At 37.1% G+C, this 19,193-nt stretch overlaps 1 protein-coding gene across 4 annotated transcripts in view; it reads left to right on the plus strand.

Annotated features, from left to right (window-relative positions):
• Window positions 1-19,193, plus strand: part of Cka (Connector of kinase to AP-1) — a 64,346-nt gene that overhangs the window by 34,802 nt on the left and 10,351 nt on the right. For 2 of the 4 annotated variants that reach the window (XM_071685547.1, XM_071685549.1), the window contains exons 9-11: window positions 7,821-7,954; window positions 14,419-14,597; window positions 17,788-17,957. In XM_071685547.1, the coding sequence (XP_071541648.1) occupies window positions 7,821-7,954; window positions 14,419-14,597; window positions 17,788-17,957 (483 nt within the window). The remainder of the gene's footprint in view (window positions 1-7,820; window positions 7,955-14,418; window positions 14,598-17,787; window positions 17,958-19,193) is intronic. The other 2 variants (XM_071685548.1, XM_071685550.1) reach the window with 1 other exon arrangement.

Raw genomic sequence — 19,193 nt, forward strand, 5'->3', positions numbered from 1 at the left:
ACTTTATCATGTTTTTGTATTGATATGTTTAGAGAAAAGTAATTGATTCATACCACTTTGAAGGTTTAGCATTTGACATTGTCCGTTTACAGTATTATTTAACGTTGCGGAAATTGTTGGAAGACATGACAGTGATATCCTGTGTTTGGATGATTATTTTTTATCAATTTTAATTATGTCAGGCTGGTGAAGATGTTACAAAAATTTTAGCTGAAAGATGTAATTGTAAAGCAATGCACTAGAAGACAATTTTTTTTTTGTATTTTGTTTTGTATTTTGTGATAGCATGATTAATACTGTATATCATGATTAAGGGAGTCAGTGTGGAAAAAGTTGATTATAAGAATGGGATTTTTTTCACGTTTCTATAGCTTCCTGTGAAAGAAACATAAAATCCCGTATATTTCAGTAGACTCAAGTGAGTAAGTACTAAGGGACTTTAAGTATGGGAATATTATGAAATATTTAAATTTGTAACTTTACAATGAATTGTTTTTTAGTATTTATGTACAGCATGTAACTAAATGAGGTCCCTTGATACAGTATTACTGTAATTATCAACATTCTAGGATTGATTTGAAAATAAATTAATATGGAATTTATTAACCATTAATGGTTTATAAAGCAAAGCTTTTTTTGCTCAAAATGGGATAAAAAATATTTCCATTGTTGAGAAGGGATAGCAGAATTTGAGTTTGATCAGCTGATATTAAGATTTACCAAGCATTTACAATGAACTGAAATTTTTTTTGAATAGTTCTGTACTGGTATGTGTTGTTCTCCTCTTGAGTACTCTTCTGTGGTGTTGACCGCTATGGTTTATTCTGCCGTGGTGTGGTGGCGTGTCCGTGGTGCTGATTGTGTCGTGTAGCGCACCTGGTGGGCGGGCACAGGGCCACTTGGACGGGCACCAGGCGCAGGCCAGAGTTGGAGGGTGAGGAGGAGGAGGAAATGGAGGGCATTGAGGAGGAAGTGGAGGAGGGAAGGCTTTCATCATTTCGGGGGGATTGGGCAGGCCCACCCCCTGCCCTAGAGGCTCTCAAAGCTAGATACCGTGCTGCAGTAGGAGCGAGGGGAAGCCCATCCTCCCAGCACTCTCCCCCCTCCCCACCCACCACTGCCACACCCACTACTACCATTACCACAACCACCACCAATGTCCACACCAGTAAGTTGCACCTTGCTCAACCACTCTAGTCTGACCACACCCCTCATTCTGGTTATGGCTACCTTACAAAATACATAGATAAAATGTACAACTGAAAGAAGGGATTTAAAGTACATGAGGTTCGGGGTTTTCTTGGCTCTTCAGTTACCTTATTATAAATTTCTACTGTATGTCTAAAATGCACCCTTTAAACTTTTGGGGTATTTAGTATCAATTTATATTTCTAGAAATCACCTTGACTGAATTTGACTTGAAAGTCAGTTTAATCAAAATATTTTTTGGTAGACAAAATGTTAGTTTACCATATCTATAGGTGATTGAGGAAATGGTCAGATTTTGTAGTCATACATGTGAAATTAGAAAAATTCTTTTGTTATATCTGTCACAGTTGAGGTGATTCCTTACTAAATGTGAGGAGATGTGGTCATTTTGGATCTTGCCAATCTCATTTGTGCACATTTTTTCTCCTGGTGGTGCTGGTGGTTATTGCAGTAAAATCTCTTGTGACCAGTGCGCTTTGATCCCTCAGTTGCCTCTGGTGGTGTGTTTGTCACCCCAGATCAAATTCACTAGCATGCAATTCTGAAGTAAGGAACAGCCCATGTAATTTGTTTTTGTTGGTGATTGTCTTATTAATACTGACAAAGATATGAATAATGAAGATAACCTTAAATGTGACATTTATTTTATTGCATTGATTTGTGGGATCTTGTTTCCATGTCACATAAAGATGTTACTTGGGCTTCTCCTTCTCTTGTGGTGTTGGTGGTTACTGCTGTGGTTGATGATTTTTTCTCTTTTGAGTTGCAAGCATTAGCCCATGTATGCTTGAGCTTAGCATGAACGTGGTACAGGATATCATTGGTGCACATATAAGAGTAGGTTTGAGTCTCTTTATATGCTTTTTCCATTCTGGATAACGTCATATTTACTTTTTCATTAACAGGTAAGCATATAGCTTTTTCTTACTTTTTAAAAGTTTGCTGTATTTTTTTTTGCAGTATAAATATTTTGTTTATTACCTTTATCTCCATTATAAATTGTAATGTTAAAAGTGTGCAGTATGACCAGTTGGGACAGTTTCAGATTAATGTGCCTAAAATTTTTATATTACTTTTGCCTTTTCTCACTTTAGGTTTTTTTTATTTATTTTTACAAACCCATTGATATTACTCCTGCATTCTCAAATACTTGCAGATTTTGATTCAAATAGTTTTGCTTAAAAATTGTATTAATCCAGCTTGTGACATCTTACAGAGGGTGCTATTTTCATTATAGATTTTGTCAGTAACAATAAGATACTGTAAGTTTGTGAATGCTTGCATCTTAACCCCCTAAGCTTGATATATTGTTGTTATTGTTATTCAACTACAGGACCCTTATTATGAGCTCCTGTCGGTTTGAGGCTGCACTTCACGCAGAAAGAGTAAAATAATGGACTTCTTTGGAGATTGAAGGTTCTTAATGAGAATGTTCTCCTTCTCCATTGTTGATGATGCAGCCTTTTTGAAGGTGACATTTGCTTGTGGTGTAACCACATGCAAGTGGGGTCTGGTAACATTGGCTTAACATAAATAATTTCAGCTCTTACTAGTGGAACGGTCATATCTTTTAATGCAGTGATGGAGAACGATGTAATGCTGCTTTTTTCATGAAATAGTGCACGTATTTTTCATTAAAGGGTGTCAGTATGATACTTGATAATGATTTTTTGGTTTTTGTCAGGCAGATTTTATGTAATAGATTTTGACGAAGGAAAATGTAATAGTTTTTGGGAGTTTGGTTTGCATTCTTTAAATGCAAAACATTAAGCACTAGAGGCACTTTGAAAATGTTTTTTGTCCTATGTTTTTACATTAATCTGTAGCTACTGACTTCATTGTGCCTGCCATATTGATATATATAGAATTCAAAGAATCTGATTTTTCTGCATTACTGTAGGTATAGTCATATTTGAATCACTTTCTGTATTTTTTCATGACTAATCTTGTACATGTATGTTACCTTTATTTGACAAAGAAAGATGAAATGCAAGTAATAGCATAATATCCGTAACATTTGGCACTAATTACACTGGTGGATTGGTAGATGACTGCAGTAACTAATTGATCTTACAATATTTGTTTACTTGTCATCTGTAAATCACTAATGGTTTTTAGTGAAGATACTTTTTTAGCTATAAATCTTTGATGTTATATATTTTAAGGATTAATGTTTTTACTAAGCTGATGTGCCTATCTCATACCTTAAGAACACATTTCACTCTATCTGAGATGCTTCCACTAAAGCATTCATCTATTGGGGAGGGGCCACTGGTTATAGATACATGCTGCTGGATGATAGGCATTGCGTTAATTATGACCTCACTTGTGCACAGTTATTCAGCGTTCGAGCATAGGGGGTTAAAAAAATTTAATTTTCCAATGAAAAGTCCATCATAATAACTTGTTGGATTGGGCAATGTGACACTTGTTTTTGTAGGTATATAAGTAAATTTGAAATTTTTTGTTTCTCTGAATGTGCACCTAGTCACCGCTGCCTGGTGGTTTACTATTTTAGTGTTTAATTTGTATGGTGTTCATGTAGAAATAAGTAATACAGACACGCAAAAAAAAGTTTCAAAAACTGCAAATGGCAATAATGGGTAATCACTCGCCAAGATGATTGTTGTGGTAGTATCCACCAAGACAGGCACTCTGATTCACCTAAACATGTGAGGGTCATACAGTATGAATTTTTATTTTACAGTAGTGTGTATACTAATGTATTGTACAAATTGATATTTTGTTTCAATACAGACACATGAGAAAGATATTCAAACTCTTTATTCAGAACACACCCCTACTGCATCATGAATTAGTTTACATAATGTCATTTTCTCACTGAAATGGAATCCACCACATGTATAGTTAACAGTATTCATAATCTGTGGCACAAAATGTAAACAGCCAGTCCTGTTAGTGAAGTTGGAGGGGGAAGTTGAAATGGTGGTGGTAGAGTACAGGATGGCTTCAAGGTATGTTTCAACTTCTGATGTTTCAGACTTGTGACACTTCAAACTTAGGATTTAGTACATGTATCGACTTGAGATGATACTGATTTGACTTGCGACAGTGGAAAGAATTAGGTTTTTCTGTCTTGCATCCTGTGTTAGCATGGTAGGGCCAAGAATACACGAAGTGCTGCATTTGTTCACATCCATTCTCTAGTTATCATGTGAAATGAACTGAAATCACAGGTCCCTATTCATAATTCATTCTCTCCATATGTCCAAACCATTTTAGCACCTTCTCTTCAGCACCCTCAACTGTACTCTTTTTATCACCACACCTGTCTTTTATTGTTTTATTATTAAGTCGATCAAACCACCTCACACCACAAATTGTCCTTAAACATTTCATTTCCAACACATCCTCATGTATTGATGCCTAAAGAATGCTTTTTTTTTTTTTTAACAGATCATATCGCCTTAATTTGAGATTTTTGTGTACTTGCATATTATGATTATTATACAGCAAAATACCATTTGATTTTTATCCCACCAACTGGCAAAAGATATTTGTTTGTATTCACAGTGACCCCCATTGTTTACCACATTCACAGTAAATGTAGGTATTTCAGTATGTCTGGAAGGAATGTTAAGAATGATCATGGGAGTACAAGATGTATTGATACCACTTGAAGTTGAATTATGAGTGCTCAGGAGTTTGATGCTGGTCAGAAACTCATAACCAAGTTTGGGTCTCCCTGTCTTAGGTACCTTTATATTTTTCTTAATGTAAGTCTGTTAAGTATTGTTTACATTTCATATGATATGGCAGTATTTGTTGCATCAAATAATTCAAGGGTTGATGTTCATAACCTATGTGCTCTTCCCTTTCACTCCCAATTAGCCTTAAGTCCATCCCATTCCTTTTAAGGAGCAACTAAAGATCCTATTAACATGTTTCAGCACAGTGTTTTCTTTGCTCATTTCATTAAATGTCATTTAGATTACGGCATGACATGACATGTGCTGTACTGTATGCGAGTTGTGTGATGTTTCATGTAGAGATATAATCCATCTGGGAAACTTTCTGGTTAGGGATGTAACTCTCTTATAACATGGGTTTTATTAGTTTGACATTAGGTAGATTTGACTTACAACAGGTTCTCCAGGAACATAACCCTGTTTTAAGTTGAAATCCTCCTGTGTGATACTGAAGGAAGGTGGGAGATGATGGATTAACCACCACCATTCATCCCTTCCTCTCTCCCCCTTGCTTTCTTGCTTTTTTGATCGGCTGTTTTTGTACAAATCACTTATGTAATACATCCTGTATCATTATTGTTAGAAGCCTTTACAAGCACTGTGCTAGACTAGCCCTCTACCTGTGGCCTGTTAAGGGTGAGGTACTAAAGGCTAAGAAGTGGCGCTGGAGTTCTTTCCTTACGGAGTCTCTGTAGCTGTGGCCATGCCTTTGAGGGACTTCCAATTGGAATGGGCGTCAGAGATATAGTTAGATAGATATCATTATTGTTCATCAAACCCAATATAATTACTATTAGTAAGAAATAAGGCAGCATCTGCTGCCTATGACATGCTGCTCCCACTCAGCATACTATTTTCAAATCACTGGAAAATTGACCAGGTCTAGCATATCACATGGCCCCTTTAACATATTTTTGGGTTAATCTAAGGAAACGAAGTGATTTTATGGACCATATTACAGACCTTAGGCTCTTACTTATCGATGAGTTACATTCTTTGAGAACTGTCATTCTAGTGGCCCATCAGTATTAAAACCATTGAAACCCATGTTGTAAGATGAATTACATATTTGACGAAACATTTTGTCTAACGTGTGTATGTGATATAGGCATTACTTTTCAAAAAAAGTAACATAAATTGTTAATGATGATGAGGAATAGGCCATGGCCATTGGTTTCTGTCTCCCAACAAACTGCCTGAGCAACTCAGATTTAACATCAGGTAATGGCTTTTACATACTGTCATGAATGAGGTTGAAAGTGGAGATTTTGATGATGTTCGTGTAGAAGAGTTGGTTGGAGCTAACAGCACCATATGCTTGCTGATATCTTATGTCTGTTTTTGCTGGCAGTATGATCCAAATTCTTATATTTTAATGTTGTGTACATTATTATGTGTTGCAGATTAATATTACATTTCAGTACAAACACACAAGAGAAGATAAAGTATATACTAAATAGTGATGTTGGGGCAGGTGTTGTGGAGATTTCACTGTAATGAAATGTTGATATACAGTATAAGTACAATATGGAGGTTCATCTGAATGTTTTATTCGTCTTATGTTTATAAGCAGGGGACTAGTTACATGGTATTTTTTTTGTGGTATATTAGAAATATGAAAACTAAAGTGCTCATTACAAGGTGACTGCTAGTGGCTTGGATGCATTACTTCAATTATTTTTCTTTCCAGTCGTAATGAAATACATGACTTAAAACCATAAAACATCCTCTGTATTTTTTTTTACACTTGTTTACTGTTTCCCAACACCAGGAACAGATGACAAAATGCAGTGGGTGTTTGATAAGATGCATTAAAGACATGAAAACTTGATGTTCCATACTAGGTGACTGTTGCAGCTAGGATATGAAACCAACAACTTTTGCCAGTGATTGTGGTGTATGAGCAAAGTGTTATTTTGCTTTGACATTATCTTGCAATGCATTATAGAAATAAAGATTTTAATGTCTTTAGATATTTGGTTATTAATGGAAAAGTCTATTTGATAATTTGATTAGAGATATGTATTTTTTTTTCATATGTTACAATTGTGAGTCTTTAGTGTGTTCTGAGAATTTTTGCTGTAGTTCTTGAATGTCAGTATTTTGAAACATTGCTGTTGAGGCCATGTCTGTGTGGGGGCCCCTCTCCAACCACGCTCCAACTGGAACTCACCACCACCATATCCACCTTTGCTTGCAAGTCTGCTTCTGCTGGTCAATGATGCTCTTGTCAGCTTTTGAACTGTTTTCATATTGTGCACATATGTATTATATTTACTTTTATCACTTCATGTAATTAGGTACATTGTGTATGATTTTGCCTGTCATGACTGAGTAATAAAAATGGGTTTTGGGTTGGGAGGGTGGGTTGAGACTTCTGAATATATCCCTATGTCTTTCATGAAATAGTACTGGATGATATATATAGTACACTTAGATAAGATATTATGTGCTTCATATTTTGTTTACATAGACTGATAATGTACGTGAGATGTGCTGTATGTTTCTTGACATTTAATTCTCATTTTTGTGTGAAAATAGGATAAGGAATCTCCCACAGGAAGGTAATCCCCTTATCACACTTAGTTTAATGGAAGAATGGGTTTCAGTATCCAATGATTCCACTAGATTATGTTTCCAGGAATGTATTTCCAACATAAAGCGGTGACTAGGTGTATACAGGTTGTTATGATTGGGGTTGTGAACCCTGGTCTGTTTGTTTTCTAGTAGCACTGCACTGTATCTTGCATAGCAATGCCAACGAGTTATGAGGCAGTAGAGCTGCTACCTTAGTCCAGTTATCTTGCCTTACATGCACTATTTTATTATGGTTCAGAATAGATGTCTTTTTATAATTTTCTTGGATTCAATTTGTATATAAAGATTCTGTTTTACTTCCAGCTGGCGTACTAGGGTTTGGTCCAGGATCCCGTCGGGCATATGTTGGAGGGCCAGGGGGAGAGGAGGATGCATTGGAAGGTCTAGGAGAATTAGCTCAACTGACTGTAACCAATGAGGCTGATGCCAGTTATGATGTAAGTTTGTAAACGTGATGTCTTCACAGAAGTGCATGACTTATTTAGGAGCTGTATATTTGTCATCGTAAGTAAGTATAGAGAATGTACTGTCATTTTAGATACTTTATCCCTTTGGATACTTATTTGGGTGTTTCCATGACTTCTTTAGCCTTACAAGAACACTGATAACTGTTAAGAAATATGTTACGGAATATCACAGTGTGTAGTGCAGTCTGGATAGATGTATAGCAATACTACATAAAGCTCATATAATTACTAATAGTTTCTGTATTCTTTCAATGAGTGCTTGCCAGGTACAGCATCACAAGGTCTTACAGTCTTCTCACTTTAAATATGTTTGTCTGTCATGTACATTGCAGTCCACAATTTAACCTAGTTCTCCGCTTAACCTTTAACTATAAATGTTGATTGAATATTGTATCAGAAGATGCTCTAGTCCTTTCATGTAGCCTCTGCTTTTGTATGATATCTGTTTTATATGGAGCTTCTACTTATGCATGATATCTGTTTTATAGAGTGGTAGATATACATCCTGAAAGGAAGCCTACCTTATCCTCCAAGGGTGTGGCTCACCAGATGCTTGGTTGCAGGTCAAGTAAAGGCTAGGAAATCCCGTGAGGTGTGTTGTTGTACATATATATTTATTTATTTTATTTATTATACTTGATAGCTATTTCCCGCGTCAGTGAGGTAGCGTAAGGAAAACAGACGAAGAATGGTCCAACCACCCACATACACATTTATATACGTGTGTATGTGCGTCAGTTTTTAAACTCCATATCCACTTACATGGAATGGATCAAATGCTTACAGCCAAGGAGCTCACACACATTCTCATATTAGGGTCATTGTTATAATTAAATTCTTCCACACAGTTACAGTTGTCCTTATTTTTTACTTTACGTACTCTTTTGGGTCATCAAAAAATACCAGGGTCTCCATTCACACCACCCTTTACACACATGTGACATAACCTGCTGTGTGTATGTGTGTGTATACATTAGGGTAAGGCTTAGTACATGAGTAGAGTTAGGGACAGAATGACATGAATTTGGAACTCTTCCTTAAAATGCAAACAGTTCTCTCATCCTTCCATTGCACATGATCAGCAATCATTTTCCTGGGATCCAAACCTGAGATAGATAAATCCCATAGTATTTACTCATTATATCTTTCTTTTTCATATATTATCTACATCTATTCCTTGTATCTTCATCCAAACTACTATACATGCTTATTAGCGAACATGGCCGTAGCGTCTCAAGAGGTATCTGTCATTGTATGTTTTTAATGACTTCTTCAAATCTTTGTTATATTTTCATTCATTGATCTGTATGTTTTAATTTAAGTTATACAGTGTAGGCTGTCCATCTTTTCTGCTGTATTATTTCTCCTCTGGCTTTTTGTCGTGTAAACATTGGGATATGTATTGTTACTTAGTAGGTTAGGATCTTCTAACACCCTATGTGACTTGGTGAGGTTGCATTAGCTTTACTCGCATGCTGTTAATCACTAAACCACCGTAGCTTACTCATATTAGGCCTACTTTTGCCCAATCAGAGACCACCAGATAGGTGATTTCACTGATCCACTTGCCCCAGTGGATTGATCCACCCAGGAGCTTAGAATTCTTTTGGATTTCTTCTTCTGGCCCGCTGACAAAACATTTTAGAGGTCACTGGGAGAGTCCTGGATGTGTCTTATAACAGCTTACAGGGCCCACAAAAGAGACTTTATTCTCACTCGTAGCATCAAGCATTGTTAGAACTGTGACAGTCCATGTTCTATGTGGACCCCTTCTCTCCCCATAAGGCAATTTGGAAGGGCAGTTGCACTATCAGTTTTAAGAAATTCTACTTTTTAATCCTATCTCTTTAATGAAATGTGTAACAAGGAGATAGTTGTTCAAGATCTTATCTCTTGATATTGAAAGTAGAAGGAAGTTCAAAATTTAGAAGGGCAGTTGCACCATCAGTTTTAAGAAATTCTACTTTTTAATCCTATCTCTTTTATGAAATGTGTAACAAGGAGATAGTTGTTCAAGATCTTATCTCTTGATATTGAAAGTAGAAGGAAGTTCAAAATTTTTTTTGTACTCCTCTTAGAAGTATAATCAGAGCTCCTTTATCTTTACCTGACCATGCTGTAGACAGAGATGCTTTTTTGAGGGAGCTTTTTTAAGACAATCAGGTTAGGTCTCAAGTTAGTTTTTCCTCACAATATTTCTCCGCCTGTTGGGCCTCAACTCTTAGAACTTGCAAGATTTGTGGAAATTTGACAAGGTGGCATATCTAATGTTTAGATAGAGGTCTATGGTGGAGTTAGAATTTTCAGCCACTGTTGTCAAGGGGAATTTTAGGACAATCTTAGTTCACTTTTTGAGAGCTTTTGGTGGAACTGGAATTGATCAGTGCCTTTTTTTAAGTGTGATGTGGCTTAGCTAAGCACTTAAATCCTGAAGTGCTAAGCCATTTGACCACTTTACAGAATGTCCACTAGACTTTTCTGTAAAACAACTGGATAGTCAGCCTGGACTTAAACTGCTTACTGATATATTTCAGTTCATTCCAGGATGAGGAGATTTTGGCTTTCCCTGTGGTGTCCAAGACCTCTGAGTTCAAGGTGATGCCTTTTGGCTTTTGCATAGCCCCACATGTTAATTAGTAAGATGCCAATTCCTCCTTTGAGGAATTGGGTTTATTGTAACTTCTGCAATTCATGATTGATTCCCAGTCACTGCTTTACATGACAAGGGATGGATAGGTTAACTCATGGAGGCTGATCTGCTTGTTTCCATTGGTACAAAGCTCTGGACTGTAGATTTTCTGTAATATAGTACTGACTCTAGTGTCTCGATTTCAACTTTTACATTTTTTAAGGTTATTCCAGCCATATGCAAAGATATGTTGAGACTGCAGGCTGAAATGTTACTGTTTGGATAAAAAGGTTCTTTACTGCATTAAGTAGGGATATCTGAGAATGCTTCCCTGAGAAATTTTTGGATCTTTTTATTTTTACTTGACTGACATATTCTCCAAAACCTGTGCCATAGAGAACATCAGAATCTTTTTAGGTGGTCAACGTAATACTTTGAGGTGGTTTGGGCATGTGGAAAGAATGCAATATTGGGAGTTTACAAGGAGAGTGTATGTTAGTACAATTAAAGGGGTTAGTTAGAGGAAGACTACCTGTGACATGGGCAAATAGGGTGGAGGAATAGTGGAGGGAGAGAAATAGTGGAGGAATACGAGGAATGGTGTATGTGAGGGAGGCATATAAGGACAGGGATAAGTGGAAAGACTTTCCGTGGCCACCCCTTGATGGGAGTTCCCAAAGGGAATGGGCATCAAGGATACAGATAGGTAGATGGTCAAGATTGATGCATCAGATCCAGGATAAGGCTATTTTGGAAACCCCACGTTTTGCAAATAACTCAGTCTTCCTCAAAAATGCTGAATGTCCTATTCAGATACCAAGGTTCCTTTTGATGTGAACACTTGCAACAGTTCCACAGAGGCTTGTTTGTCCTTGTATGCAGAACTGCTCTCAAATCTAGAGAGGTTATAGCTCTACATATTTTACTTAACAAAGTCTAAAGTAGTCCAGCTAATCAGCTTTCTCAGTCTGACTTCAGAATTTGTCCCATCTGTTCTGTGCCTTATGTAGCAGCATTGGTTGTCTTTCCCTCTTCTGGAGATGTTACCCCCATTTATGCTTTCGAGAATTGGAAACTTATGTACCCCTGCCATCAGCTAGACCATGTGATCTTCAGCAAGCCACTGCATCACTGATTATTATGTGATTAGTGACTACTCAGGAGGGGGCTGTTACAATAAAAGTTTTATGTACACCACTGAGCTTTGGATCTCATTCTCTCATATCTGTTGTAACGGTTATGACTTGCCCATTTTTAAGAGGTAGGCTTTTTACATACTATAGGACTGCTAGATTTTCTCTATCACTTAGCTCATTTTTATGTTTCATTTAAGGCCTGGTCTTAGAGAGAGAGAGAGAGAGAGAGAGAGAGAGAGAGAGAGAGAGAGAGAGAGAGAGATTACTCTTAGCAGATCTTACATGATGTATAAGACTCTCCTTCTCAGCTGCTACCAACATTATATAGTTAACAATTTATGGTTCATCTGAGACTGATTTCAACTATATGTCAAGCTCTCTATTAAATATTTCTGTAGTTTTTCCATGCATGTTTCTTATTTCTTCTGGCATTACAGCATGTTTCTTATTTCTTCTGGCAGTACAGTGAATAATTGGTTTAGGTTTCTGGTTGGTCTGTCATATATTTTTGTCTGATTTATTTTCTCTTTGTTTCATGGTATTCTTGAAGACATGAATATTCTGTATCTTTCTTGTTGAGAGACTTTCAGGTCGAACATATTTTCTCTATACTTTCAATTTTTTACCATGCGTAGACTACCATATATCTTTCTCTTCATTTTAGACAGTATAGATGCAGCTCTTTTAGCCTTTCGTGGTAGTCCACTTGCTCCTTTCCCTTGATTTTGCTTGTGAAGAGTACCCACTTAAGTATGATGAGATTTAACCAAAACGGCAAGGCAAGTGCAAAGTGCTCACCAGAGAGAGAGAGAGAGAGAGAGAGAGAGAATTCTTGAATTCTTGGGACAAGAACCTTGCTAATATATATACTCTCAACATCATATTTATACTTACCTGTAAAGTGATCACCTATTCTGCCTAACTCATATGTTTCAATTAAAAGAACAGCATCACCTGCTTAAGATAACTGTGGTAGCTTTCACTATATTCCTTATACACTCAGATAATTCGTATCTAGAAACAGGCTTGTTGGCACACAAATACATAATACACAGCTGGTGATGAAAAACTTTTGGCATCTCCTCATCCCAACCCATCCCTCATTCTTCTATTGCCCCCTGTGATCTGCAGTTAAGCAACTGGTGTCTCCCTCTATGATGGTAAAGTATGTTTCAAACATTTTATTTCAATGATAATGATACTGGAAATATTTTGTGGCTTTGTGGAAAGATTAGAAAATTTTACAATACAGTAGTTGCTTAGAGGTAATATGAGAAAGGCAAGTGGAAGAACTTAACATGATTTTGCTAATGAGGAATATTATTATTGATGGAGCTGCTAGTCGTCAATAGGGGACATGGATATATCCCTCAGAATTGTCCTGTCCACCTGAATACCTCTTGCTAATATCATGTTTTTATTATCTACCAGTGAAGATGTTACGTACCCACATAGAAGAAGGTGGATACCTACCTACTTTTGAGTACACATGATGAGATTTTGATAAAAGGCAGAGCAAGTGGGAGGTGCTCATCACACATCATGCTTTATTGATTTTTATTGTTTATCTATACCACCATGCGCATTCCATAGTTTTGAATCTTACAGTCACGTGAGAGTGACCTCAACCATGTATCAGTTTTTCCTCTCAATGTTTCTGTAGTTGTTCCATGCATGTTTCGTATTTCTCCTTGTATTTGTTTTTATTTATGTTAGCTGAGATGGGGCAGCTGAGGTCCTAATCAAGGCCATCCCATTAATGCTATTTATATATACTTTTACAAGTATTGTTTTGTTATATGGACACCATGCAAGTTCTACTCATAGAATAGAATTTCATTGGTTTTAAAGTGGGTGATCATCTGTGAAGTCATGTTAGTAAATGCAGGAATTAGGATTGTGACAACTTTAAGCCAGTGAGCTCTGCAGTAATTGGCAGGGTTTGTGATTCTCTCAACCAGTGAGCATCAAGTCATTTTATATTTTGTGTGGAGAGGGTAAATTTTTAAAAAATTTTAACAATTTATTTGAACTTTGATACTTCTTAAAAAATGAAGGTTGGTTTATCAGTTGTGCATGTGCTGTTAACTGTCTCGTGGTATTATACATAATGGTTGCTACATGCAGAAGATATCACAGACATTTTGAATAGTCTTTCTTTTCCAAAAGTTTTTAACGAGAATATTAAGCTTGAATCATTTTCTTAAGATTTACCTGTCTGCTTGACGACTGTTGCAAAAATGAAGCACATAATGTTTGACTACAAAAAAATAATGTTATTTATGTGTTAGATTTGTCTTCATGAGTAGATAAGAAGGTAAAATAAAGTGGGGTTATAGTGAGCAGTTAAAAATTGTGAATAGTAATTACGGATTACTATGAAATTAGGAATTTGTAAGCATAGGTTTGAAGCGTATATGCTGCTCAGAAAAGAAGTTCTACTGGGTACAAAGGTAAATTTGTCTTTCTCATGTTGTAGTGCATTTCTGGTTGACTAGAGACAACTGATCCTAGGCCGGTGGTATTTGTTGCCTTGGAGAATTGGCATCAGAGATGTAGATGGATAGAATACTACTCATATTCATGATGTGAGTCTTACTAACTGATATGATATTTGATGTAAATTTCTGTGATGTGATCGTTGAATTTCTTCTACCTTACTCTCCAAGCAGATATCATCAACCAAAGAGAATTTTCGAAAGACATGGACAGCCAAATACACACTGCGATCACACTTTGATGGTGTGCGAGCATTATGTTTTCACCCTCAAGAACCTACTCTTATAACTGCTTCTGAGGATGCGACACTTAAACTTTGGAATCTCCAAAAAACTGTGCCAGCGAAGAAGTAAGTTTATGTTGCTGTTTCTTTCTGTATGTCACAATAGTATATATTTCTGTACATAATGCTGTGTTGTAATTTAGATATTTGTTGAAGACTGCTTGAATGCTGTCTCTCTTCGTGAAATACACTTTTTATGACTCATATTGATTTTTTTTCCTATTAGGTTTTAGTTTTAACTATTGCAATGCTCTAGTTTTGATCAAATTCATTGTTGAAAAATTCAGGGTTAGCAAATGCAAAGTGATGAAAATGGTGCTAAGTTGAAGGAGCACATAAATCTTCACAGGTAATGTAACTGAGTCATAGTGGGAAGCTAGATGTTTGCAGCAGTTGTATTAGTTATTTATATAGTAAAGGAAACAATTTCTCTTGTTTTATTGTTTATATTTGCAATGAAAATTAGGTTGTATTTTCGAATTTATATGTTTAGATAATCCTCTGTCATTTAAGATTACAAGTAATTGCATTGATAAATGCAAATGGGAACTTCAGTGAAGGGCGCAAATGGGGAGGTGATAACAAGTAGTGGTGATGTGAGAAGGAGATGGAGTGAGTATTTTGAAGGTTTGTTGAATGTGTTTGATGATAGAGTGGCAGATATAGGGTGTTTTGGTCGAGGTGGTGTGCAAAGTGAGAGGGTTAGGGAAAATGATTTGGTAAACAGAGAAGAGGTAGTGAAAGCTTTGTGGAAGATGAAAGCCGGCAAGGCAGCAGGTTTGGATGGTATTGCAGTGGAATTTATTAAAAAAGGGGGTGACTGTATTGTTGACTGGTTGGTAAGGTTATTTAATGTATGTATGACTCATGGTGAGGTGCCTGAGGATTGGCGGAATGCGTGCATAGTGACATTGTACAAAGGCAAAGGGGATAAGAGTGAGTGCTCAAATTACAGAGGTATAAGTTTGTTGAGTATTCCTGGTAAATTATATGGGAGGGTATTGATTGAGAGGGTGAAGGCATGTACAGAGCATCAGATTGGGGAAGAGCAGTGTGGTTTCAGAAGTGGTAGAGGATGTATGGATCAGGTGTTTGCTTTGAAGAATGTATGTGAGAAATACTTAGAAAAGCAAATGGATTTGTATGTAGCATTTATGGATCTGGAGAAGGCATATGATAGAGTTGATAGAGATGCTCTGTGGAAGGTATTAAGAATATATGGTGTGGGAGGCAAGTTGTTAGAAGCAGTGAAAAGTTTTTATCGAGGATGTAAGGCATGTGTACGTGTAGGAAGAGAGGAAAGTGATTGGTTCTCAGTGAATGTAGGTTTGCGGCAGGGGTGTGTGATGTCTCCATGGTTGTTTAATTTGTTTATGGATGGGGTTGTTAGGGAGGTAAATGCAAGAGTCCTGGAAAGAGGGGCAAGTATGAAGTCTGTTGGGGATGAGAGAGCTTGGGAAGTGAGTCAGTTGTTGTTCGCTGATGATACAGCGCTGGTGGCTGATTCATGTGAGACTCTGCAGAAGCTGGTGACTGAGTTTGGTAAAGTGTGTGGAAGAAGAAAGCTAAGAGTAAATGTGAATAAGAGCAAGGTTATTAGGTACAGTAGGGTTGAGGGTCAAGTCAATTGGGAGGTGAGTTTGAATGGAGAAAAACTGGAGGAAGTGAAGTGTTTTAGATATCTGGGAGTGGATCTGGCAGCGGATGGAACCATGGAAGCGAAAGTGGATCATAGGGTGGGGGAGGGGGCGAAAATTCTGGGGGCCTTGAAGAATGTGTGGAAGTCGAGAACATTATCTCGGAAAGCAAAAATGGGTATGTTTGAAGGAATAGTGGTTCCAACAATGTTGTATGGTTGCGAGGCGTGGGCTATGGATAGAGTTGTGCGCAGGAGGATGGATGTGCTGGAAATGAGATGTTTGAGGACAATGTGTGGTGTGAGGTGGTTTGATCGAGTGAGTAACGTAAGGGTAAGAGAGATGTGTGGAAATAAAAAGAGCGTGGTTGAGAGAGCAGAAGAGGGTGTTTTGAAGTGGTTTGGGCACATGGAGAGAATGAGTGAGGAAAGATTGACCAAGAGGATATATGTGTCGGAGGTGGAGGGAATGAGGAGAAGAGGGAGACCAAATTGGAGGTGGAAAGATGGAGTGAAAAAGATTTTGTGTGATCGGGGCCTGAACATGCAGGAGGGTGAAAGGAGGGCAAGGAATAGAGTGAATTGGAGCGATGTGGTATACTGGGGTTGACGTGCTGTCAGTGGATTGAATCAAGGCATGTGAAGCGTCTGGGGTAAACCATGGAAAGCTGTGTAGGTATGTATATTTGCGTGTGTGGACGTATGTATATACATGTGTATGAGGGGGGGGGGGTTGGGCCATTTCTTTCGTCTGTTTCCTTGCGCTACCTCGCAAACGCGGGAGACAGCGACAAAGTATAATAAAAAAAAAAATAAAAAAAATAAAAAAAAGTATGTAAATGTGTAAAAGATATATAAATAATACATACAGGATATGTGAAATTATGCCTGGTAAGGTACCTCAGTGTGTGTAATGTGTATAAGTATATATTTAGAATGATATCACATGTAAAAAACTTGTAATCTTCATACTTACATAGATAAAGAGGATACATACTGCAATTCAGGGTACATAGTACACCCTCAGTTTAGTGCAACAGTGCTAGACCCAACCCACCCAAACCACCCAATAACTAACTGCTAACCCCCAAATAGACGTAAAAATCCTATCCCTGCCTCACACTTTAGTAACCTCTACACACAGAGACCCTAACCCACAAAAATATAATGCTGACAAAACATACACACACTGAAATAATCTGACAAGCTCTAAACATCCGACTTTCCTACTAAGTCTTAAACTCCAGCCCACCAGACATACACCCATCAGAAACCACACTCCCTAGACAAACATATAGCAGCAATAATTGCCATAAAACTAACAGATTGATAGTTCATCATGCCTGTTGGTCAAATTTTATGATATTTATATATTTGTAATGGTTATTTTTACTGGTAATAGTGAATTATTATTATTTATCTCAAATTGCCACACAGGAGGTAATCTAAGGATTTAAATCTGCCACAATGAATAGTTATTTTAGAATACTGAAAGTGGTCTTTTAGTTGTGGTCTTGGTATGCATAGGTAAATCTGTACTCTCCATCCTACCTAGAAATACAAGGAATCCACATACATTCTAAAAGTATTTAGATTATAAATAGATAACATCCTTTTCAGGTCAGCATCTTTGGATGTAGAGCCGGTTTATACCTTTCGTGGCCACTTGGGTCCCGTCCTTTGTTTGGCGATAAACAGTGATGGAGAGAAGTGCTACTCGGGAGGCATTGATGGCACCATACGTATCTGGAATGTCCCTTCCTCGAATATTGACCCTTATGATTCATATGGTTAGTTTCATGCATTAATGAATTTGTATTCCTATCATGAATATAAAGATCAATAATTTTCTTATAATTTCATTTTTAACTACTTGGTGTGGTGGAAGTTTGCTTTATGATGATGTGATGTGCAGGGTGGGTATAGAAATTTTTAGTTTTTATGCCTGTTGGCCTGTTACATTTTAAGAACTATCAATTGTACAGTGTCTGATTGATGGTTTTATTCTTTAAATATAATCTCATCTTGATATCCATGATGACCTGCTTTCTGTTTTCATATTGCTGACTTCTGATCCACCCCATGAAATGATAATTGAATTAATGGTGATACATAGATGTTTTTGCAGTTGATATACGTCTAATAAAGTAGAGTGCAATGCATTGTGGAAGACACTGAAAGTCTTGGGTGTATAAGGATAGTCTTAAGATGCAACAGAATCATACTATGAAAATAGAAAAGTGTTGCAAGTGGTCAGTAGTTTGACTGAAACCTTAGGTGAATGTGGGATTGAGAAGGGTTTGCATAATGTCACCATGGCTTTGCAATGTATATATGGATGGGGGTGTAAGAGAGCTGAAAGTAAGAATAGGAAAAGAGGAAACATACTTTGAATTAGATTGAAACCTGATTGTTAGGGAGTAGCCTTTATGCATACAGATTTGTGGAGAATAGAAGGAAAACACTGAGGATGGTGATTGAATTTAACACGGTGTAAAAAAGAAGGAAGGTGAAAAAACAGAGGAAGATGAAGTGTGTGTTAATGTGTAGATTTTTCAGTGCCATGCAGAATAAAGAAAAATAATGCACTGAAATACATGGTAAAGACAGGTGATAAGCTCTTGGACAAGAGTAGAGAAACTGTTTGGTTTATCACTGCACATACATAGCACAGGAGAATGAGAAATGAAAGGAGGATTGTCTAAAAGAAGGAAGATGACTGGATTCATGAGGTGAGCAATGAAAGGGAAAAATGTATCAACGCTTGTAAAACAAATGCCTGAGGGACAGCATATTTCTTCCAGCTCAGTTCTTTAGGTGTAGAACATGGATATAGATAAGTGCCAATAGTTCCAGGATTCAGGCTGCTTAAATGAGCTGTTTGAGGGATGCTTGTTTTGTGAAGTTAGTTGTGTTGAAGTGTGTAGAAGATGTGGGATGTCAGAAAGAAAGAAAGACACAGAATAAGGTGTGAATAAGTGAGTTAACAGAATTACCTTGAAGTGGTTTGGTTAGTTGAAGACATT

Source organism: Panulirus ornatus, chromosome 40, assembly GCF_036320965.1.
Source record: "Panulirus ornatus isolate Po-2019 chromosome 40, ASM3632096v1, whole genome shotgun sequence".
Classification (NCBI taxonomy): Eukaryota; Metazoa; Arthropoda; class Malacostraca; order Decapoda; family Palinuridae; genus Panulirus; species Panulirus ornatus.